Raw genomic sequence first — 24,354 nt, forward strand, 5'->3', positions numbered from 1 at the left:
TTTCTTTTTTTTTTTTTCTTGTGTAATGAGAAATCTGGAAGTGGGCAGTCTGGACTCATGCTGCTGTTCAGTGACATCATCGGGGACCATGTTTCCTTCCATCTTTCCAGACCTATCTTCCTCAGCTTATTTGTTTTCCTCCTCATGCTGTTTGTCTCTTGCTCTCCAATGCCTTTTGCACCTACAGACATCACATCCACATTCTAGGCAAGAACAAGGGAAAGCAAAAGTTTCCCAGAAGCGTCACCTTGCAGACTTCCCTTTGCATCTTATTGGCCAAAACTGGATCACACAGTCATCCCTGGACCAAGAGGAATAATTGGTTTAGAATAATCACAGTTCATTCCAAGGGATTAAGAGTAGGCCCTATCCTTTCTGAAATCAAAGGACTTCTACTACTACCCAAACAAATTTGGGTTTTGTTAATAGAGAAGGAGGGGTATGGATACTGGGTCAACAAAGAGAAGTGTCTGTCACTCATGCCTCCCACCATGTATATTCAGATGAGCAAGTGTTTGTACGACTTTTTCCAAGGTCATCAAAGTCATGAAAGTCATGCTATTAGTCTAGAATTTAATTGTAGACCCTGAAAATGACTTGTTTTTATGCCCAATGGGGTCATTTATTTTCTATCATGAATCTGGAACAGGAATTTAAAGGAACCTTAAAATGTATAAGTGTTCCAATTTAGGATTTTAAGTCTGTCTACTTTGACATCCCACCAACACCCAAGCGTTTTCATTGCTTCCTTTTATGTTCTAGATCTGACTCCCCATAAAAATACAAGTTAGTGTAGGGCAGTGATCATGTCTTATCCATGCCCGGTTCACCAAAACCTAGCACAGCAGTTGGCATGAGCTCAATGAATATTTATTTTAAAAATGAAAGTGTAGGTTGGTGATGGATTAGACAGAGTATTATAAAATGAACGTTCTATTTCCATTAGAAAATTTATCTTGGAAATACATTTTTGGTGCAACTAAAATTTCAGCAGGTTGATTTTCTTCTTGTGTATATCCTTTATTGAAACAATACTTGTAGTGAGTACTTAAGAGTCAATTTACCTGTATATCCATACAATCGAATAGGATTTAGCAGTTTAAAAAAAAGAACGAGGGGCTTCCCTGGTGGTGCAGTGGTTGAGAGTCTGCCTGCCGATGCAGGGGACACGGGTTCATGCCCCGGTCCGGGAAGATCCCACAAGCCGCGGAGTGGCTGGGCCTGTGAGCCATGGCCGCTGAGCCTGCACGTCCGGAGCCTGTGCTCCGCAACGGGAGAGGCCACAACAGTGAGAGGCCCGGGTACTGCAAAAAAACAAAAACAAAAACAAAAAAAACAACGAACTACAGAAATATACTGTGGCATGGATGAATGGCAAAATCATTATGCTCAATTTAAAAAGCCAGGAACAAGAGACCACATGTTATGTGATTCTATTTGTATGAAATATCTAGAAAAGGCAAAGATATAGAGACAAAAAGTAGATTCCTGGTTGCTGGGGGGAAAAGGGGGAATGGAGATGAGCAGTAAATGTGTATGTTAGAAATATGATGAAAATGTTCTAAAAGCAGATTTTTGCTGATGGTTGCACAACTTGGTAAATTTACTTTAAAAAAAAATCACCTGAAAGGGGTAAACTATATGCTGTGCAAAATAAGCCCTGAGCATGTATTTTAAGTCAATTTAGGTCTCTGGAAGTTTTTCAGCCTTAACAAGGAGGAGCACCTTTCTGCATGAAGTTCAAGTAAACATGAACTTCTGCCATTGGCAGGGCAGGTTTTAAATGCAGAGAGCATAGCTGCATTTGAGAAGCACATTACTCCACAGATAAATCTTCAAATGGACCCTCCACCATACCTAGATTGAAATTTCCAGCACCAGCATTAGCAAAACTATACAGACATTGTCTCCACTAGACCCACATAAAATGCTCTCTGGGTCTCTGTGCCCTCCCTGACCACAGACCTTCCCATGAACACACCAACTGGATTCTGTGGTAGATTTGCTAGTTAATGCTGTGGGTCCCAAGAGAATGAGAGACACACAGTTCTAACTAATATTGACTCAAGGTGTCCCCCAAAAAACCACAAAAAAGCAAAAAGAAATAACAAAATAAAAGACAGTAAAAACAGATCTTTTACTCTGTCCACTGTGATTACTTCTTAGCATAACTCTTGCTATTTGTTAGTGTGCTTGAAAGTCTCTCTCTCTCTCTCTCTCTCTCTCTCTTTCATTTCCTCTCTTTTCCCACTTTGAGTTCTGTTATAAGGACTCCATTCCGTTATGCTTTGTATGTGCCCTGCCTCTCTTGGGAGACAGAAAAGCTTCAGGAAGGGAAAACTGGGGAGGAAAACCCCAAACCATCAGGCCACCAAAAATGTAGACATAGTGTGTTAAAAACACTTTGCTCTTCAACAAAAGATGCTTGAAAAGCATAGGATGCTTTTCAAACATATTTCCTTTGTAGGACATATAGTTTATGTGCAGGTTTTCACCCTTTTAAATAAGGCTGGAGGAAGCAGCATGTAGCTAAATCACTGTGCATATTTAAGTTATTTTCTGAAATAAACTCCTAAAAGTGTTAATGCTGATTGAAATTTGTGCACATATGTATACAGATTGAAAAATTACACTCTAAAAATTTTGTTCCAATTAACCCTTAGCAGTATATGAGAGTGCTTGATTCCTTAGTCATTGGCTATTGTCCTTTTTTAAAATCTCCATTAGTCTGATAGGTAGCAAATTGTATTCCTTGTTTAAATTTGCATATCTATAAATATTCATGCAGTTGGATGATTTTTCTATCTTTATTAGCCATGGTGTTCTGCTCTCATTAGCTCTTGGTGTTTAAATTCACAGTTCAGTTAAACTCTTTGAGAAGAAAGCTTTAGCTCATCTTCAGCTTTCCCGGTGGTTAAGGCTCAAAGCAAACTATGAACCCAAGTACCAGCCAGCAAAACCGACTCCAGCGTTGGATTTCAGGCCAGGAGCCTGCAGTTCTGGATCGCTCTTCATCACTTTCAAGCACTTGACCAACTCTTGAAGCATAATAGATTTCTTGGTTATTGCCCTTGGACACATAATTTAATCAAAAAACTTCGAGGAGTTCTCTGTGCTACCTCTGAGGAGACAGATAAGCTCAGAGGTCCTGGAGGATGTAATCAGATCAGTACAGCCCTATTGAACTAAGAATCAGGCTTGCAATAGAATCTTTGCAAGATAAATTTAAAGAACAATAAACTCTTTAGTGTAAAGTTAAAGAGAATGAGAGCCCAGCTCACCTCTGCACAGTCCTCAGGGTCCCATTGTCATTGATTAGTAATTCCTTTCCTTCCTGCCTGCCTGCCTTTATCTCCTCCTATTTGGAAATACCTGTACAAGGTCTTTGGAATTTCAGAACAAAGAAAGTAAGTAATAGACTGGGTTCCAAAGGTATGCATAGGACACACATTCAGAAAATAATTTTCAAATTAGGGTTTTTTTGGGGGGGTTTTTTTTGTTTTTTTTGAAAGGAAATATCTTTCACTGTTTTGACACCTTTGCTTACTACAGCCTAGTAAAAGGAAGATTCCCAAAGGTGAGCTATTCATGTTTAAACTTTTGTATAGATGAAAGTAGCAAATGTTATTTTTAAAAGTTAAGCAATATAAAATTGTGTAAAGCAAATAGTAAAAGTGGCCCCGTGCACGCATAATACCACCGAAAAGAAGCCACAGATGTTTCACTCCCCAGAATAACAGTGTGAATGTGCCCTTGTGGACATTTTCCCATGTCCATGCACATTTGTAATATATAAGTAGCAAAATGCTGCATGAGTCGTCTCCCTTAGTCTTGAAATTTTGGCTAACGTTGCAAAGCTGAGGCCGGTAGTCTCAACATAGCTTCATGTTGTAAACACAGTGCCAAGGAGCTGTCCCAACTCCCTTCAGCCTTATAAAGGTTGGCCAAAGTGATCCATGACTCTCACCCCACTGCCCCATCCATCCTCCAGAAGCAGAAGGTCAGTCTCATGGAAAGAGAAAAGGTGTCATCCAGGTAGTGGATAAGGTTATATACCCAATTAGGGTGGGTCCTTAATCCAGTATGACTGGTGTTCTTATGAGGAGAAAAGATACAGAAATGCAGGGGAGTGATGGGGTTCAGGGCAGGTCACCCCAAGAGGTGTGACTCTGGCATGTGCATTTCAAGCTGAAAACAGTAGAGACACAAAAGACTCAGGAAGAACCTTTGAACTTCCCTCTAACTGCCTACAAGAATGTAAGACAGGAGGCCTGTCCCAGGAAGGAGCTATCACCTTGCATAACTACAGTAAAGATTAGGTGTGGTGAACAGGGAGGAACCTAGCAGAGCCCATTTGATCCAAGTCCTCTCTGTGTCCCATTGTCTTTGGATGGCCCAGCAAACATTTGTTTTGTTTCCTGTGAATTTGAGGTTCTCGATGTCTCATCACAGAAAAAATTCAGTGAGAGACAAAGCTATAGGTAAGAAGTGGATTTATTTAGAGAGAAACACGCTACAGACAACCTCAGAAGGTGAGAAAGCCTCAAAATATGGCGTGGTTAGTTTCTATGGGCTGGGTAATTTCATAGGCTAATGAGTGGGAGGATTGTTCCAATTATTTCAGGGGAAGGGCAGGGAATTGGGCCACTGCCCACTTTTTGACCTTTTATGGTTGGCCTCAGAACTGTCATGGTGCTGGTGAGTGTGTCATTTAGCATGTTAGTGTATTATAATGAGCACATAAGGAGGCTCAGGGTCTACTGGAAGTTGAATTTTCCACCATCTTGGACCCAGTTGGTTCTAACCAGTCTTTGCCATGTCCTGTGGCTCCATCATTCTTTTAAAGGCTATGCCCTGCCCCCTTCCTTCCTGTTTCAGTTTACCAAACATTAACTCTGCTTATCTTCCTGTGAATGACCTTACTTCCTCTTAAAGCCTCAGACCTCCACCTCCTTCTCCTTCGTTCAGAATATGTACTTCACCTTACCTTGCTGTCTTTGGAATTCTTCCTATGTATGTGAATTCCTCGTGCACACATAATCAATTCAATTCTTTCCTAGTAATCTGCCTTATGTCATTTTAATTGCCAGGAAAGAACAAAGATTTATTCTTGGCAGATTTATACCCAGAACCAATCTGGTGAGGTCTGAGAACTAGATTTATTTCCCACCCACCAAGGATCCCCATCTTGAGCTGATAACTCTAGAGCTGACATGGGTCTGCTCTGGCTCCCTCTGCCCCACCCCCCACCCCTTGTGTGATGCAGGCATGTGTGAAACTCACTGCGGGAAGGGCGGGAGGTGGGGAGTGGCGTGGCCTGTCCCTGACTAGAGGGCAGCCCTGGCCGGGATGCTTAACTCTCAGAACCCCATTCACAGTGAGAAACCACAGTGGGACGATACATAAAGGAGAGTGAGAACGGAAGTAACCTCACAGGCAGTAAAAGCAGTTTATTTTACAGAGGAGGAAAATCAGACCCAGAAAAGTTCAGTGGTTTACTCAAGGTCACAAACAATTGGGGTTCAGGGCTGAAACTGGAAAGTGCTCTTTTCATTACAGCATTTCTAAGGTCTCTTTCAGCCTTTAAACCCTATGCTTTATAAAAACAGTTTATAAATAGAATGGGGGTGCTAGAAGTTTCTAAATAGCACCACACACCAAACACTGCTATTTATAAGAGAGAACTCATTGGAATTCATCAATCTCACAATTCAGTCTCACATTAATTTTGTGCATTGGAGTGAAACTTGTATGGCAGATCATTTGAATGCAGGTCGGTCAATCAGATTGAGTCTTCAGATCTTCAAGAACGTTCAAGAGGTCTGTCAAAAGCCTTTCATGCATGTGGGATTTTCACTGATGTTCCCTGCGACCCATCAATTGGGTTGATTAAAAATTTTCCCCAACACGTCCCACTCCAGCTCAAAAAGGAAAAAAAACGTGGTGACAGCAGCCTTGCCCTAATCTCAGTATCTGGAAATTGTGAAAAGCAGCAACTGATGGCTCTCCTGGGTGAGGTGTGCTCTGAAAAAGGGCTTCCCTCAGGCCAAACCAAGGCAGGCTCCTGGGGCTGAGCTGAACTTGGAGTGTGTCTGACAAATGAAGGGTGGGGTCTACAGAGGAGCAGGCTGTGGGTGCATTCACCTGCCAGCTTCCACCTCCAGAGGGAATCACAGACCAAGACTCAGCTGTTGCTGGAAGCTGTCAGCTATAGAGCAGACAGTGAATCATCCAGAGAGCAAGAGAGAGGAAGGCAGGGAGGATGGCCCTCTCCCTGACCCCATCTCTTTTTCTCTCTTACTCTTTCCTCTGTCTTGGGCCGTCCAATTTCCCCTCCTTCCCCTTTTCTTTGTCTTCATTCTCATTCTTCCTTCTCTGTTCCTCTTTCTCCTTCTTTTTACATTTTCCCCCTTTACCACGTCTCTTCCCCCAAGTCCTCTACTCCAACCCTGATCTATTACTGGCTACATAGAAATGAAGTCACTTTCAAGCAATATAAGTCAATAATTTCAATGCCTTAAAAAGGAGAGTTTTATGGTAATAAGTAGGGTCTGTTTTTTTGCTCCAAAAAGGCTGCAGTGAGTACAAATGGTCATGGACTGGCCACCATGGAATCAGGGATCACCAGCCCAAAGAGAACACACCAAGTGCCAGAAAGGCAACATCATCTTGGTTCCCCGATTTCCTGGATGGCCAAGCATCAAAATCTTCAAAAGTTAATAATATGGACTCCTTGCTCCATTTCTTAACTGAGATGGTAAACTGGACATACATAGGAACTACCCCTTCTACTCCCACCATATAGAACAGGTAGAAGTACTGGATAAGACATATGTATCCATATATACATACATATACATATATATATATATACAGATATAATTTTGCTATATAACATACTTATATGCTGTATAATACAGCCAGATTCAAAAGAAAGAAATAAAATCTTGAGGATAAGACATCTAAGGACAAAGCTGTGAGAAGGTGTTTGAGCCCGGTAGCCCTCATGTGTTTTGGAAGGAGTTATGTGTCTCAGAACTGTTGCTCTAGAGTTTTAACCTCAAGCCCCTATTCAGCAGGTGGTTGGAACTGCATAAAGCCAAGAGTGAAAAAGCCAAGTGCCATCCCTGAATGAGTGACCAGAAAATTCTACCCCAAAGTTATAAAGCTGGTAGCATTCCAATCACCTTTGAGGCTGATCAAACCATAACTCTAATAATGGGCCCTCCCTGAAAGTTTTAATCTATGCAAATGACAGAACCAGAAGAATCTTGCAGTGAAACCTACTTTAATTCTGTATTTTGCATCTCGTGTCAGAAAATAAGCAGTTATCACAGAAATAGGCCATTGATATCTAAAGCCAAATCTTTGGAATGCCTGGAATCAATCATTCTTTTATTTGCCCAGCTCCTGTACCAGACATAAGTCAGTTGTATCCAACAGGCACCCGTTACTGGGTTTTATGGATGTTAATTAACAGCTTCATTGTTGGCAAGCCATTTAGAGACACTCAGCTGGAAAGACGGGCTGCTCCACTGAAGCTGTGGATGTATCTGGCCTCCCATGGAGGCTGTAAGTCTTAATGGAGTAGCAGCATGGTAGGGTGATTCAGGCCCAGGTCGATTTGGCAGCATGCCTATGAACAGCTGTCTCCTGTCCTGCTCTTATTTTGATTCTAACCCTTTCCATCCGCCTGGGAGGGTCACCTTCCAAATACTAACCTAAGGAAGTGGCGGTCACCACTTACCATCCAGGTCACTGAAATATGAATTTACACCAGGCTTTTCCATGCCCTCGGGTAGTAATGCCTACATGTGTGTAGAATTTTATAAGTTTACAAAATACTTTCACAGGATAACCCAGTTCCTCTGAGATAGAACATGGGGTCCTGGGTTCTAACCACAAATGAGAAAAAGAGGTCAAGGAGGTTTGGTGACTTGCTCACTGATGAGCTGGTCTTGGGTCCAGGTTTCTGGTTCACCACACCAGTGCCCAGGTGGCTTTTCCTTCCAATGACCATGACCTTCTATTATCCCTCTCTTGACACATTGACTTTAGCTATCCCATACTTTTTTTTCTTATTGCGGTAAAATATACATAACATAAAATTTACCATTTTATCCATTTTTAAGTGTACAGTGTAGTGATATTAAGTACATTTGCCTTTTTGCGCAAACATCAGTACCATCTACCTCCAGAACTTTTTTCATCCCAAACGGAAACTCCATACCCATTAAACAATACCTCCCCAATTCCTGGTAACCACTGTTCTACTTTCTGTCTTTTTCTGTTTGGCCTCACCATGCGGCATGTGGGATCTTAGTTCCCCGACCAGGGATCAAACCCGTGCCGCCTGCAACGGAAGCGTGGAGTCTTAACCGCTGGACCACCAGGGCAGTCCCACTACTGTTCTACTTTCTGTCTCTATGAATTTGATTACTCTAGGTACCTCATATAAGTGAAAATCTACACTATGTGCCCTTTTGCATTGGCTTATTTCAATTTGCATCATGTTTTCAAGGTTCATCCATACAGTAGCAACGATCAGAATTTCATCATTTTTAACGCTCAATAATATTGCATTGTCTGTATACACCACATTTTGTTTATTTATTTGTCTGTTGAAGGTGCCCTGAACTCTCATCTCCTTCTTTGGGAAAGAACACTTCCATTATTTTTTAAGAAATTAGCTCTGCCCATTGGATAACGTCTGGTGGAAGTATTGATTACGATGTTCTGGGCTGAAAGCAACCCAAGAAGCTGCTCTCTCCTAGAATTTGAAACCCAAGCAACATGATAAAAAGAATAAAAATGGAATAGGCCTAAAAACAGCCATAACCAGGTAAGACTGAGTAGTAGTTTTGGCTACATAGAGATGTGCCAGTTTTTATTAATTCCCAAGCCTGGTCTTCTAGCCTTCCCTTCAATTATGTGAATTACACCACAGCCAATAGTAGATTCTGTTGCCGGAAACCAAAGAACTCTAACATTCATCAAAACCGAATGAGGGGTACCTCACTTCCACAGCCTCCATTCTATTTATGGGCACGACCTATGGTCATCTTAAAGAATGTATTCAATGTTTATTTTTATATTATTTATCTATATACATATGGGTGGACAGGATACAGGGTGCAGGGGGTAGGGAGAAGGAAAAATAAAAGTTTGTTGGCATCTATTTGCCCTATAAGTGAACTTGAATTTCCTTAAAGAAACTACTTATCTTCACTTTTGCTTATCTTTAGGTCAAACCTGGGCCTAATATATAAGGACTTACTTAATTGTCAGTACTCAGAGTCTTTATAACTTCCTCCAATCTGGTCTCCCCAAATTCATTGCGAGTCTTTGAAATGTGTTTACAGAATAACCTACTTTCATAAGCTGTCTACAGTACCGGATACCAACAGTCATGCTCCTGTTTTCACCTACAAAAATAAGTCCCATTTCTCTCAAAATACTCATGCATTCAACGAATACTTAGTAAACACCTGAAATATACCAGGAACGAGTCTAGGTTCTAGGGACCCATTAGCCAACAGGACGGACATGCTCTCTGTCCTCATGAAGTTGTTTTCTAGTGGGAGAGACCCAAGGTAATTAAATAATCAGGCAAACTATGTAAAATTCTAACTCAACTTGGAAGGAAGATGTTGCCCAGCCAGGGATGCAGAAAAGGCTTCCCTGAGAAACGGTAATTGAAATGAGTTTTAAAAGCTAAGTAGAATAGGTAGGAGTGACTGAAGTGGATGGTAGGAGCCTGAGGGGGGAAGGGTTTGACAGAACAGACAGCACAGGCAACTGTTCTATGGTTGAAGATGGCCTGGCACCTCTGTCTCATGAAATTTCAATCCTTCCATTCTTATTTCACCTAATAGTTTTCAAGTGGATTTTCTTTTGTAAGTGCTATAATATACTGTATCTAATGTTGAGCTCACAATAGCTCTGTTAGACTGAGAAGGATCCGGTTTGGGCTCGGTCGCAGGTTCTGCAGCTGTTTCTCACTCCACCTCCTCCCATCTTCCACACACACCATCCACTTGAACTTCATACACAGACTCATCAGCCCTGCCAGACTGAGCATCCCCTGGGCTGGGAAACAAGGCATCAAAGGAGCTCCAGGCTCAAGTCAATATGAAGTCTGGTCTAACCCTGACCTTGCACCTTAGTTCTCATAACCACGTCCCTAAGATGAGACTATTTTACCTGTAAGACTAGTGACAGCTCCCTCCTGGGTAACTGTCCTGTTGCTGGCGTTACTGTCTAGCACTGGAGTTTTGTCTTGCTTTTTCCTCCCTCCCTTCTGGGAATCAGAACCCCACCCCTGAATTCCAGCAGAGCCTTCTGTCTACAACCACATCTCCTGAGACCAGCCCTGCTTGCCAGAGTTTGGGAACCTCTGCTGCTCTTCCTTTCTACTGTAATGTCTGTCCTTCTGCTTCCAGCTGTTTTCAGTGACTGCTCCCTGGTGGTCATTGCCTCAATGGTACTCTCGCTGCCTGCCCCAGCTCTGCTGGGCAGGCCCTCCAGCACCTGTCCCCCACTTCATTGGGGACATCCAGTGCAGGGTCCTAGCTCTTTCTAGACTTCTACAACTAACCAGGCCGTGCCCCAGCTATACCAGACCCTGCGCTGAACAATACAGCAAAACCACTTGTTCTTACCTTACTAGTCCAAGCTCTTCTCACTCTGTTCAAGTCCTGTAACCAGTAAATAAAACTATGTTAACTGGGATTTGTGAACTCCAATTCAGATGTAAAAAATAATTCATGATCAGAGAGGCATTTTCTTTTCATTACCTGAGGAGCACCGTTGTCCTCGGCATGTACTTCCTCGGCTGGTCAAGAAACATTCATAATGAAGCCATTTTCAGCCCAATGAAACTCACACTGTCTACAGATTGACAGAGACCATGAGCCATAAACCAAGTGGCCAGGCTCCATGATGCTTAGATCAGGGTATACAAATAGATCTGACGAAATCTCACTCACTTCCCCTCCCAGAGGTCCTCCAGAGTTCTTGTGGGGAAAGGCTACACATGGCTGCAGGGGTCACCTAGCTCTCCCACACCAGGGCTCTCCCACCCCAGGGCCCTCAAGACAGCAGAGAAATGAAAAGCATCAACTCTTTCCAATACAGAGCAGCTCTGTGCAGGGAAACAGCCAGCCCCAAAGGAGCCCATATTTTCCCCAGCCACCTTCCATCCCTGTACCAGGAGGGTACTTCAGTGCACATCAGCTCATGCGCCAGGTCAGTGCCAAGGACGACTAGCCAGGCTGGACTTTTTTTCTGTTCCTGCTCTTTGGCACAATTTGAAGCTAAGACGAGTGTCTCCTCATCTGTCCTCATTCCCTGCCACGGACCAAAACAAAACCACTCAGCCATTTCCTTAAAAACTGCACAGGTTGCAGAGAGGCTACTCTCAAAAACTGCACCAGGGAACATTAGTTGTCATGCAACCTCACATGCTGTCTCAAGAATCTGTAACCTAATACAAATCCCCATAATCTCAACGCTTCATCTTACTTAGCAATACTCAGTGACAGAAATGCGTGTACAGGTTGCAGGGGAGCCCGTGATACAAGCTCTGAGCACAGGCTGTTCTGACAGTATCTGAGAAATACCTAAGGGTGGAGAATGTTTGATGAGGCAGATATTAAAAAAAAAAAATTGCAGAGACCAGCACACAAATAAAATTACTCTATGAAACATACCAAAAATAAAAAATGAAAAGAATGAGGTGTTCCACATCCCAACTCCCAGGTGAGGTGCCCACACAGGCATCACACACACCGAGGCAGTTGCTACTGCAGGCCCTCTGTCTGGTTCTACAGAGAAGGTTTAATAACGTTTGTGAAAGGAGTCATCCCAACCTCCTCAGCTTTGGTGAGCTTATGTCACCAGGATGGGAAAACAAACAATTATTATTCTGTTGTTTTTGTTGGCTGCCCGGCTTGCAGGATCTCAGTTCCTCAACCAAGGATTGAACCCAGGCCACGGCAGTGAAAGGCGGGAATCCTAACCTCTAGGCCACCAGGGAACTCCCAAATAAATTATGTTCCAACATAGTGAAGCTCTGAAAGCAAATGAAGCTGAGTGCTGTGGTCCCAGGTCTCCCACCACAGTTATGAAATGCAATTCATTAATGTCATTCCCACTGAGGAGGATTTGAGGTTGGGGATAACTAGTTCAACTCCAGATTCTATTTTTCCTATTACCTTGAAGTCATTTGCCAGTCACTTCAGCACTGCCCAGACCTTGGTAAATGAACCCCCTCTGAGCCCGCCATGGGTCAGGCAGCCTCTCAGTATTTTCCATCCATCGTAAGGCACAGCAAGCCAAGTGGGACTCAGTGACTGAATAAGGTCAAATAGGATTGAGGCACGGTGTGCCCTTAAATCTGGCCAGGTCCAATATGTACATCATTCCACAGCTCCAACAGAGGGAGGTGGGTATAGAAATATTTGCATTTTAAAATCCCGTGCTAACATCTTTAAGGTAAACCCTGCTAGAGAAATGTAACAGTTTGCAAACTTAGGCTTCAAAGGATTTGAGAAGTTGTTAAAAGAAAGAAAGTTTTTCTTACAAAACATGCGTTTTTAGGGATGCGATTATTTAATTCAGGAAATCTCCATTCAGTTAAAAAAAAATCAGGTCAAGAATAAATATCCAAATGGGGGAAATTCCACACCATAAAATAAACATCAAACAGGCCAAGCAAAGTTTAACGGGAGATCAGAAATTCCTGGAGGAAAGCAAATGAGGATGTGAAAAATCATTGTGAACCAAATAGCTCCCCAGAAGACAGTGAGTGTCCCCAAATTAAACAGAGACTCCCAGGACCAGAATGCATTGCTTCAGTTAACCTACCTCAGAGGACCTGGCTTCTTTTAAGGAAACTCACACTGAACACAATTCACGCACAGTTACCTCAGCCTGGGCAAAGGGATAAAAGAGACGTCTGTTTAGAAACACTCCTCTTTTGCAAGAGCCACTAAATTCACCAATTCCTGAAGAACGGAATCATCCTCTAGAAAAGAGTAACATGATCACAATAACGTTTTACTAAAACTGTCTCCATGCTCATAAATGCATTTCCTTTTCTAGCATTTCAGTATCCCACCCGTTAACTAAACCCTGTGCTTTTCCAGACTTTCCTGACCATTTCCTATGAGGAAAATACCACCTTGTGATAATTTCCACCTTGCTTTGTATTTTATTTACTTATATGAGTTTGCGTTATTTAATTTTGTTTTTATTCTTTAGTCATCTTTTTTCATTCTCCCTCACTTAAAAGCTCTGTGAAGCAAAAGACTCAGAATCTGGTCTTCTTTTTGTGTTTCATTGTATGACCCTACAAATACAAAGGGTATTCAAAATATTCTCATTGAATATTGAAAATATAACATACTAAAAATCAAACCCTTGATGAAATCTCTGTTCTATGTTATTACTGAAAAGATTCGTTTCAGATACAAAATCTTGAGAAAACTATGAAAAATGTCCACTTCCATTTCACACTCATGACGTGGACTTCCTGTCCACTTTACCACAACAGACTAGTAGTTAGGCTTGGTAAAGTCCTTGTGGGTTAGCTCAACTCCTTTTTTCATAGAGCTTCTTAAAATGACGATTCTACCCACCGGAACTCACCTTTTTCATTTCTGTCATCGAATAAGCCTGGAACCCAGAAATACAGAATCCGTACTAGCCTTTGCATTTTCTCCTTGTTCATATGAAGCTCTCTGAGTACACAGGGCCTTGAAAACCCTATGTTTAAAAATCCCAATTACTCACAGCATCCACATCACTTGCCCCCCAACTGGGCATGTTTTTCTCCCAGAATATTCTCATCCAAGTGTAACATCTAAATATTGTTTCACTTAGACTGTAATGGGCATTGTTTTCTTTAAGAGATGGGAAATATATAAAATAAAGGGGATCAGTATATGCCACCCCAAAGTATACCATTATGGTATAAGGATTATTTTGAACTGAAAGCAAAATATCTACCCAAAAAACGGCATAAATTCCCCTTGTGCAGGTGTCCCCCACCCTCTCCCACACCAGAAAGAGAACATTTATCACCAGAGATGGAGGCATCACCTAGGTGAGTCTGCATAAACAAATCTTACTAAATAACCCTTATCTAGCATTAGTTTCCCCCATATACTTACCTTCCCACAATTTACCAACCCTAGAAGCCCTAACCCTCTTTCCTTCACTTAGTCCCTTCTCCACAATTTATTGCCCTTTGTTAAAATGGTATATAAGCCCTTCCCCCCAGGTATAACTGCTTCTGGGGTGGGGCTTTATTTCTTTTCTCTGGAGCCCCCATAGACATAAAATTAAAAGTAAACTTGTTACCTTTTTTCTTGTTAATCTGTCTTTTGTTAGTTTAATTTACAGGCCCCAGGGACAAACCTAAGAAGATAGAGGAAAAGTTTTTTCTATACTACAGCAATAAGATGAATATTTTTGTTTCTCGGGCATGGATGTCATTCAGAACTTTACATATTCCATGATAAGAGAACTATCACAGGAATAAAGAAGGGAAAAGGGAAGAAAATGTTTGCAGGGTTTTAGACACTGAAAGTAGAAGTTGTGAATGACACGTCCAAGCTCTGGCCCCAGGGACTTTTCTGGCCCATGATGTCACCTCCTCATTAAATGGCCAGATCATCCCACTAGAAGGCTTCATTTTATAAGGAATGAATTCATTGCTTTAGTGAGTTTAATCTGAAACACTTAAGTCAATACATATCTGATTTTAAATTCCCACAAAAATGTTAGTTCATGCTGTCAATTTGACATTTTGTTATTAGATTGATTTGTTAGTACCTACTCTCTCCCTTAAGTTTTTGAGTACAAGATGTTTCTTCCTCCTTCAGATCCCAGACATACACTTTTGAGAGCATTACAGAAATTCTCTGAGTCATTCTGGGAGACCTAAGGCACTGGTGACACAACACTGGCTTTCAGCTACACAGTGGAACCAAGGCCCTTGAAGAGTGGTGGTCAAGGGGTCACTTTTAATGAACTCTCTGAATACAATGCACTTGAACAAGGCCTGGGCCAGGCCACACCTCCTGAGTGGTCTGAGGGCTCTGGCTCCACTCCCCACCACTTGGGCCACCAACCTTTTGCCAAGAACAAGCACCTGGCATCAGACTGTCTGATGGGCCAGGACGCCTGGCTTCTGTATTCTTGTTTGTGGGATGAATGCACCTACCCAGAAATAAGTAAAGACTAGCCTAATTATTACGACTTGGTTTCAGTCTCATCGTAAATAGTACGTTATTTCTCCAGAACACAAGACAGTTCATACAGTCATATAGTGATTTTTATTTTTATTAAATTTAGTACAGGAAACTTGTATTCAGTCTCCACTCTGTTAAAGACACCAGGGACTTCCCTGGCAGTCCAGTGGTTAAGACTCCATGCTTCCACTGCAGGGGTCTGGGAACTAAGATCCCGCATGCCCCGTGCCACAGCAAAAAAAAAAAAAAAATCCTGGCATGCATCTAATATAAAAAATAATCCCTGCCTTCTGGGAGTTTGCAGTCTGTGGAGAATAGAAGAGTGTTGAAATTCATCTTCAGAGCACTGCGTGGGAAGCATAGAGATGACACTTTTGTATGTTTCATAATATACAAATGATGACAAAAGGGAAAACAGGACTGGGCCACCTTCAGATCCTTCAGAGCTTGAAAATTAAATGTCGCTTTCTGTATGGTTGACCTCCAAAGCAATCAAAATAGGATATACAAATCTATCTATTGATGCCATGGTTTAAATCTTTTTTCCAAAAGGGGTTGGTGAAGACAGAAGGTGATTTCTTCTATGATGAAGGAGAGGTGAATGACAGGGAGAGTGTGTTGAACAGTCTGAAGTAATTACAGCATTTATTTAGGTTTCTGGAGCTATCTGGGTTCTTGTGATAGATAGCAAAGCAAAATGAACAGTCAAAAGGCAGAAATAGCAAAGCTCATGTTATCATGCCACAGGATGTCATATTCTTTCTATAAACAATATAGTGCAAAGGTTCACGGAGAGTGAGAAGTCTGGCCTGGAGCAATGTTTTCAGTACTCATCATTTTTGACAGTTACAAGAAATCAAGGGAAGGGATTTTCTTGTCTAATTATTTCTAACCTTAAAGTTCAGGGAGTTAGTCTTTCTCAAGATTAGGATGCACTAAGAACATCCTGAGGAAAGGGTGCAGTACATTCCTTGTGACCACTGTCCAGGAGCTGTGAACTCTCTCCCTTATTTAGGCTAACAGAGAGAGGAAGGGCAGGAGAGGAGAGGAGAGGGTGGTCACAGCTCAGAGCAAGTGCGTCATAAGCGCTTTATGTCACTGCCACAGGGAACAGGGCAATATCCATCCTGATGATGGAACACAGTCTGACCACAGACCACTAACTCAGCCCAAGTCCCAGCCAGGGGACATGGAATCCCAGGGAGTTATAAATAACCCCTTGGAACTGCTTTCTGGTGATTTATTACTACTTAGTAGGAGAGCGCATTTCACCCAAGATACCTGAACTGAATGCAAAAAGGACTCCAGAAGCAGGTATTCTGCTCAACTTTAAATGTCAGAGAAATAGTTCAAAAATCCCCCTGAAGAGAGAAATATGCTGATCTTCAAGCTTTTACCCATCTTGATGATTCTTACACGCTCTGATTTCTCAAGGATGTTGCATGAAAATCAGTTTTCTCCTATTTAGAAATTTGTGCACCCCTGCTGCTTATTTCCCAGAGGGAGACCTTGTGATCTGATATGTGGACCCCTTGATGAGATGCTGCATGCTACGGAGAGAGCGTTTGATGGCTGTGCAGGAATCCGCTTCCACACTGGCAACCAGCACCGGGTGAGCTCAGGCTGTCACAGAAGTTACTCCCCACCCTCACCCCTGCAGCTGATCTGCCCCTGACAGGGGCACCAGCCGTGCTTAGAGTCCAGAAAGGGGCTCCCACCCTCCTTCACCATTCATTATTTCTGAGATTGAAACATTCCAATGAAGTACTTCTTTTACATAAAAACTCAAACTGTAATTATGAACCTTCCCCCCAGCCCCCATATCTTATCCTCAGTGGAGATAGAGGCCAGCTGCCTACTATCTGTGGGAGGAATACCAAAATATTTACCAGAATTTGCAATTATTTCCATTGTCCTCAGAATACCTCTACCTCTTTGATACTTGTGTATTTCTGTACATCCAGTTCCAATGAGAGGCTCTATTTGCTGTAAGATCTTTGGCAAGTGAGTTAATCCCTTTGTGCCTCAGCTGTCCATCTGGGAGTGGGAGAGAGCTGTACAGGGTGATCTCAAGATCCCTGGAGACTCTACCTGGTTATGATTCAGTGACTCCACCAGTCCTTACTATTCCAAGGAGTATTTTTCAAAGTTTTGTTAGAAACTGTTGAGTCACACTGGAATGGCAATTATCTGAGATTGGAGTATAATGATATCTCCTGAAATAAAGACTGGACTAAGGAATGTGGATGAGAAATGCAATGAGGTGTGGGATGCAAAAGCTTAATCAGAGCATGAAGAGGGCATATCCTGGGCCAACAGACAAGATTAGGCAAATTCCAGGCACTTGATGAATGGCCGGCTGCAATCAGAAATATGACTCTTCCCAGAAGAGCTACCTAGCATTTGTTTGGCAGAAGCCTCAGAGTAGTGAGGCCAATGGTTTGCCCAGGCCCTGGGTGAGTCAGTACTGACTGCAGCGCTGACAAGTGTGGCAACAGAGACTGACAACGTGAACGCTTGGGACCGTTAGACTAATGAACACCGGGACATATTCCAGAAGGCTTGCTTTAGATACGCATGAGCAAAATGTCTTCCTAAAAGTACACCTGGAAACGCTCATCTGCAAAGCCTGAAGTGAGGGGCTCATGGCTGGGACAGCTTGGGGTGGTTCTATCCACTGTTAATGGCGGTGACAGGAAGCTGCAAGCAGCTCCAAGAAAAGGACACCAGAAATTGCCAGGAGCTAAGCAAATCCAAAGCAAAGAAGGACCACAGGTTTTGAAGATTTCTTTTGAAAGTCTGGGCTCAGGCTTAGGGGAATATCCATTACAGATGGCCAGAAGGGCCTCTCATCCTCCCTGCGTGGGCAGGAGGGAAAGAACAGGTGAGGTGGGAGGAGGGGTCTCCTGGGTCTGCCTCTCTAGAACCTCCTTCTGGGCAGACCTGCAGCACTCAGGGCGCTGGAGGACATCTTCCAAGGTTAATTTAGGTAAGTTTCCAAAATAGTTTGACTTTAAAAACTGAAAACCAGTAACAGGTATTCAGATATTCAAAATATATAAATATTAACTGCAGCATCAAGTAGTATGTAAGGCCCATAAAGATGGGAATGTGATTTTATGCTATCAAAAATATCCACCCGCCAAAAAAATGATGGAAAAATGGATTCTTTTTACATACACCCCTTCTATTTTTCCAAGGCTTGTCACATTTCAGTTTGCTTTGTCTTATCATGATATCTGAATAGTTTTTATTTCCTTTATTCTAATGGATAGAAAAGCCATACATGTACCTTCTTACATATCTAAGATCTTCCAGATTATTAAACATGTTCTTCAATCACTGCCTCCTGTCTTCCTTGTTCTAATTTGGGCCAATTGCCTTCTAGGCCTGATTAACAGCTGGTAACTGGAAACATCTTTTCATTTTATTCCTCAGACAGTTCTGTTAGTTGGATTCAGTTTTCCTTTTCCTGCACTACATCCCCAAGTCATTCCAGGAAGAGTACATAGGACAAACTTTCTGAGTCATTGGATATCTTATTTTGTCTTAATTCTTGAGTAACAGTTTGCTGGCTATAATTGCCGGCAGAAGTTCAAAATAATTTTCCCTGAGAATTTTGAAGTCTTGCTCCACTGTCTTCTAGCATCAATATTATTAATCTTCTGGGGTTTTTTGTTTTTTGTTTTTTTGTAGGTATCCTGGTAATTCTCTCTGAAAGCTTTATACTAGGAATTTCAAAATTTCAACAGAATAGTTCCTTGCACATGATGGATATTTTCCATCTGAAAGTCTTTTTTTAGGTCAAGAAAGTTATCTGTTCTAATTTATTTGATTATTCATTTTTGTTCTCTGATCTTGGATTAGTTTCATATGAATAGACTTCTAGATCTATCCTCCATCCCAACTTTTGGATACTTTCCTTTTCTGTCATTCTCTACATTCTGAGCTATTTTCTCAACTTTATCTTCCAGATTACTGATTTAGTTTTCAGCCATACCAATGGTTCAATTCTCCTGATTTTTAAAATTTGGGAATTTTTAATTTCTCATGGCTTCCTTCATGTTTCCTGCCTGCTCTTTTTTCATAGTAGCCTCTTCTTTTGTGGGAACCCACTATTGCCTCCAACCTCTCTGAAGATGCTAGTTCACTTTTTCTTGTCTCCTTTCTTTTATCTGTTTCTCCTGTGGTCAGTCGCTTTTTCACACATCTTGACATTTCTCTTTTACCAAATATTTGATGATCCTTGATTGGTCAGTAATATTTTTTTAATAAGAAAGCATGTTGGTTGGTTATTATAGGTAGTTGCCAAAGTTATTCTTTGCAGTTTGGAAAAGCAGTTTACCCATAAGACCCATCACTGAGTGGGGGACTAACTGTACAGTTCCATGTGTGAGAGGGTCAGAGACAGGCTTCTTTTTAGGCTATTCAGACGGTTGAGCTTGTATCCTCATAACTTTCGAAGTGAGGCAGACTTTCTCACAGATGGTGACACTCTTCGGTGGATCTCACCCTTAGGTGGAGTTACCTTTCCTTCCGCCTCCTCCGAGTTGCATGCGAAGGGCCCGAGTTATCTCCCGCTTTGTGCCAACAGCCATACAGGAGGCCTTCCCCAGGAAGCTCTTCTACTCTGGTTTTTGAGCACTTCCTTTGTCTCTAGGAGGGGCAGATGCTGCAGCCAGCTGCTCCAGGGACCTGGGGAGTGGGGAGACACCTGCACCCATGTTTCACAAAGTGTCTTCTAAGTCCATCCATGCTGAAAGTGTAATCAGGTCCCACTGCAGACCAACTGAATCTGAGTCTGCATTTTAACAAGAGTCCTCAGTGAATCAGAAGCGCATCAAAATCTGAGAAGTGCTGCTCCGCAAGGTCCTTGTTGCTGCCCCTTCAGCTCCTGCTCTCCATCCCTGCTGCCTGAGCCCAGGCCCTCGGAGGCTGGCGTGGCTCCGCCTCTGCTCAGCACTCTCCTGGGCAAGCTCCAGGTTGTCTTTCACATCAGCCACTCTCCCTTTGGTATATAAGTATTTCCTACTTAGGAAATAGTATAGTAAATGCCCAAGTGCCCATCATCCAGCTTAGAAATAAAATGTTAAAAATATAGTTCAAACCCTTGTGACCATCTCTCCTGATTCTCTTTACCTCAGTTCTGAGCACAGCCCCATGGCCACAGAGGTGGGACCCACTCTGGTGGGACTCTGTAGTGGGGTAGGCACAGACCCAAATGGCACCCTTAGCTGATGTGGGGCCTGAGACAGTATGAGATGGCCAGGGACGAGTAAGGTTTTAGGACTAAACTCACCCTCTTGGTTGGGATAGAACAGATGAGGAAAAATCTAACTGGGGCACTGAGACACTGTAGCCAGTGGTTTGAACTGAGAACTAAGGCAGTGGTGAGTTGAGGGAGAACAGCATTTGGTCAAATCTGCATCCATGAGACTGACACGTGAGCCCAGAGGAGCTTCTAGAGACCCAAAGAGACACAGATCCAGGGAAATGGCATCCAGAATGTGTCAGTAGGAAGCAGGCCCCTCCACAAGGCGGGATCCAGAGCCCAGGCAAGAAGTGACAAGAGCAGGGCTGACTCCAAATCCTAGAGAGAATACTCTCCTGGACAGAAAACCAGTGTGGTGTGAGATGGGTATTCAGGCACTGGGAGCTAAGAGGTTCAGTTGCCAGAATTTGGAATCAAAATAGGGCTTAGGTCTTAGAAATAAGGATGAGCTTGGATCAGACCAACTACAAGAGTGAAGATGCAAATTCTTAGACACTGGAGCTACTGAATTTCTTCCTGCTGACACTCAGAACTGGTCCTAGACTTATCTGATCAAGGTCAAGGAACCTCAGCTGGGGAAGAGGGAAAGCAAGGAAAGGAGAGGAGAGAGGAGGCAGAAGCTAAGAACCAGGTATGATCCGACATCACCACTTGACCTCAAAGGGACTTATATTTTTCAGCATTTGTAAACAAGCCAACATATGCCAAGTTCTACACAGAAGTATAAAGATTATTCTGCACCCCCTGACCCAAACCCCCAATCGCCACACAAAAAATACCCCAGTGCCCCAGGAAGACCTCGTTCCATCCCATAACTCACTCTGAGCACCTTCTATGTTCCAGGCACTGGGCTGTGAACCGAAACTTCAAAGGGGAATAACATCTGCCTTGACCTTCAGCAACTCCTGTCCCATCAGGAAATGAGACATGCAAACAGATCGTTTCAGTCAGCATGGAAAGGGCTGTACTGGAGAAATTCCTGGCTTCATGGATTGGGTTGCATGACTGAATGGAGTGAGGTAGGAGAAAAGGGGTGGGGGGGGGGAGGAGAGGCAAAGCAGGAGGGAGACACAGAGGGGACACCCAACACGATGTGTTCCATGAACCATAAGGACTTCGCTGCTTCTGAAGCACAACCCAAGGTAAGCGCGTAATGGCCAGAGATCATAGGGTATGGAATCTGAGAGCCCCGGGTTCAAATCCTTCCTCTTCCCCACACCATTTGTGTGACCTTGAACATGCTACTTAATCTCTGTAAACCTCAGATTTCTCCTCTGATTATTGGGGGATTCAGGAAACAAGTGCTAGATATACCACTATTATTTAGTAAAAAGTCCATGCTTCTAAGAGGATGAGGCTAAGGATGAATAAAAGACAATTCATAAACAAGGTGTATGCCATACTGCTTACTAAAATTGATTAACATTTATTGCTTCCTTTAGGATTAGTAAATTTTAAGTCTCCTGAGATACATACGCTAAGAATTAGAATTGATTAGACTCCATAGTAGGAATGGATCAAACTCTCCTTGTTCTAAGTTTCCTCCAAAAGTAGTAGTTATTTTATTCTTCTTTGTCCTTATACAGATATATTTAGTGAGACCTACCATATATGCCTGCTCTGACAAACCCCATGTAAAGTACATCATCAACATTCACGGCCCCCTTGCATAATGAGGTACAGTCAATTACCAGTGAGCCATGCCCATGTCTGATGGATGGGGAGACAATCTCTACAATCTCTCCAAAGGTAGAAATTATGGTGATTTGTTTCTCTTGGCTTTGTAGATTTTTTTTTTTTTTACTGTATACTTGCAAATGAAAAAAAATAAATCTGGTTATCTCTGAATTTCCAAGAATTTTATCAAAATGATGAAAAAATACCATGAAGACACAAGTTAAGAGGAGCCTCATCATTGTCTGGCTTCCATTTTGTGCCTTCCTATTCTTCAACTCTTCGTTGAAAAGAGAGAGCATCTCTTCACCAGAGGGTGAAAATACTAAGTACAGAGGATAAGCTATAGAGATAACCTTCTGCTGAGTCAAGACATGGCTGAAATTTATGCCAGGAATTCCATTCACCACACTGGACGACTGATTCTCTCTGCAGCCAGGAATCAACTGTAACAGCTTCTCCAATGGTCAAGGTCAGTGTTTAATGGTGATGGTTTTGATTTCAGTGAAGAATTCATAAGAGTCCTTGGCTCCTTCTCTACCCACACCAGAACTCTTCATCCCCCCGAAAGGCAGGTTCAGCTCTCTGATGAGCCAGCAGTTGGTCCAGACCAAGCCTGACTGTAACTTCTTGGCCACCCGGTGGACACGTCCCACATTGCCTGACCACACCGTGGCGGCCAGTCCATATTTAACGCTGTTGGCTCTTTGAATCACTTCCTCTTCACTATCAAAGGGGACGACACACGTCACTGGACCAAATATCTCTTCCTTCATGCAGCAGGACTCGTCCTTAATGTCTGTTATCACCGTGGGAAGCATGAAGTACCCTGCTTGATTCCTGGGGGGGAGGTTTAACTTATCCACTCCCTCACCACACAGAATTTGGGCCCCTTCCATGCGAGCTTTCTTGATGTAACTTCTGACCTGGAGAGGTAAAAAACATACTAACAACTTATCGTTTGTCTTCACACAAAGCAGAGAAAATTCAATATTTTTGAAGCATCAAGATGTATAAGGTCATTCCCCCCCAAAATCTAAGGTTGATTATATTTTCACTCAGCTGCTAAATAAGCCTGAGTGCAGAAGTGCTCTAACTATTATCTGGGCATTCAGCCCTCATAGGTAAGAGGAGGAGAGTTTTTTATTTAATGTCTAAGTTCTAGGCATGCAGATAAATGCTTTTCTCACATTCTCAGGTAATTCTCTCAAAACTATTAACTACATATTATTATCTCCTATTTGCTGATTATATAATTGAGCCTCAGAATTGAGCCTCAGAAAGGGTAGAGGGTTCAAACGGATAATAGACAGTAAAGCTAGAACTCACACTCAGGTATATTCAGTAGTTAAATACACAGGCTAATATTTTCTCACTTTTGGGGAGACTATGTCCATTGCAGAAAATGGGAAGTTGAATGGTGTATAAGACTTAATTAAAAGCCAGGGTGCCCTTCAATAGCTGAGCTTCCAGAACAAATAATTGCTAATGTCTCATCTCAGTACTGATTATATTGTGAAAATATATCTAGGTAATAGAGTAAAGCTCACAATAATGGGAAATAAATTATGTAATAAGTTGACCCAGTGACTTGGAGATAATGACAGATGTTTTTTAATATTGGTTATAGAAATGACTCATTATATAATGGTATATCTATTTATATTTGAAAATGTTGTTGAAGTCACAATGATACACTCTCCTACCCTTGAGGGGAGTTATAAGCATAGAAGAAGTAGAAAAGTAATCCCCCAAAGTAAAAGTCTAAAACAACAGTCAAATAGTACATCAAAGGCCGGGTAAAGTTTGGAATGATATTTTGGAATCCTACGGATTATCATTTATCTATCTGAGCATTCTGCCCCAATATTAGATTAGTACTCCATTGTAGAACTATATTCATTGTAGAGCTATATGTTTGCCATGTAAAAATAAAAAGATAATGTTGTCTCATTATTAATTTTGCTTCAGTTTATAGAACACTTAATAAGCCATGAAGTCAAAGACGTTTGAAAAATAGAGCATTTGGTAGAGCTTTATATTCCCCGCTATTCTTCCTCCCCAACATGAACAAAGATCTCAAAGCTTTCCCAGAAAAGGTCTCGTTGAGTTCGTGGGTAGAATCCACAATAGATCTAGACTTTTCCTTCC

General features: G+C 42.3%; 1 protein-coding gene across 8 annotated transcripts in view; it reads right to left on the reverse strand.

The window, feature by feature from the left end:
- The window catches only part of ALDH8A1 (aldehyde dehydrogenase 8 family member A1), a 43,863-nt gene continuing 19,509 nt past the window's right edge, over positions 1–24,354 (reverse strand). Inside the window, exons 7-9 of one of the 8 annotated variants that reach the window (XR_014017161.1) lie at positions 13,651–23,129; positions 12,868–12,933; positions 1–10,697 (exon numbers count right to left, since the gene is read on the reverse strand). Coding sequence is in view for 1 of the 8 variants with exons in the window: in XM_081250439.1 (XP_081106565.1) it covers positions 22,677–23,129 (453 nt within the window). In the remaining 7 variants the exon portion in view is untranslated. Of the gene's footprint in view, positions 23,130–24,354 lie in introns of all 8 variants that reach the window. The other 7 variants (XR_014017165.1, XR_014017160.1, XR_014017162.1 and 4 more) reach the window with 7 other exon arrangements.

This window comes from Mesoplodon bidens (genome assembly GCF_964165515.1).
Source record: "Mesoplodon bidens genome assembly, chromosome: 12".
Classification (NCBI taxonomy): Eukaryota; Metazoa; Chordata; class Mammalia; order Artiodactyla; family Ziphiidae; genus Mesoplodon; species Mesoplodon bidens.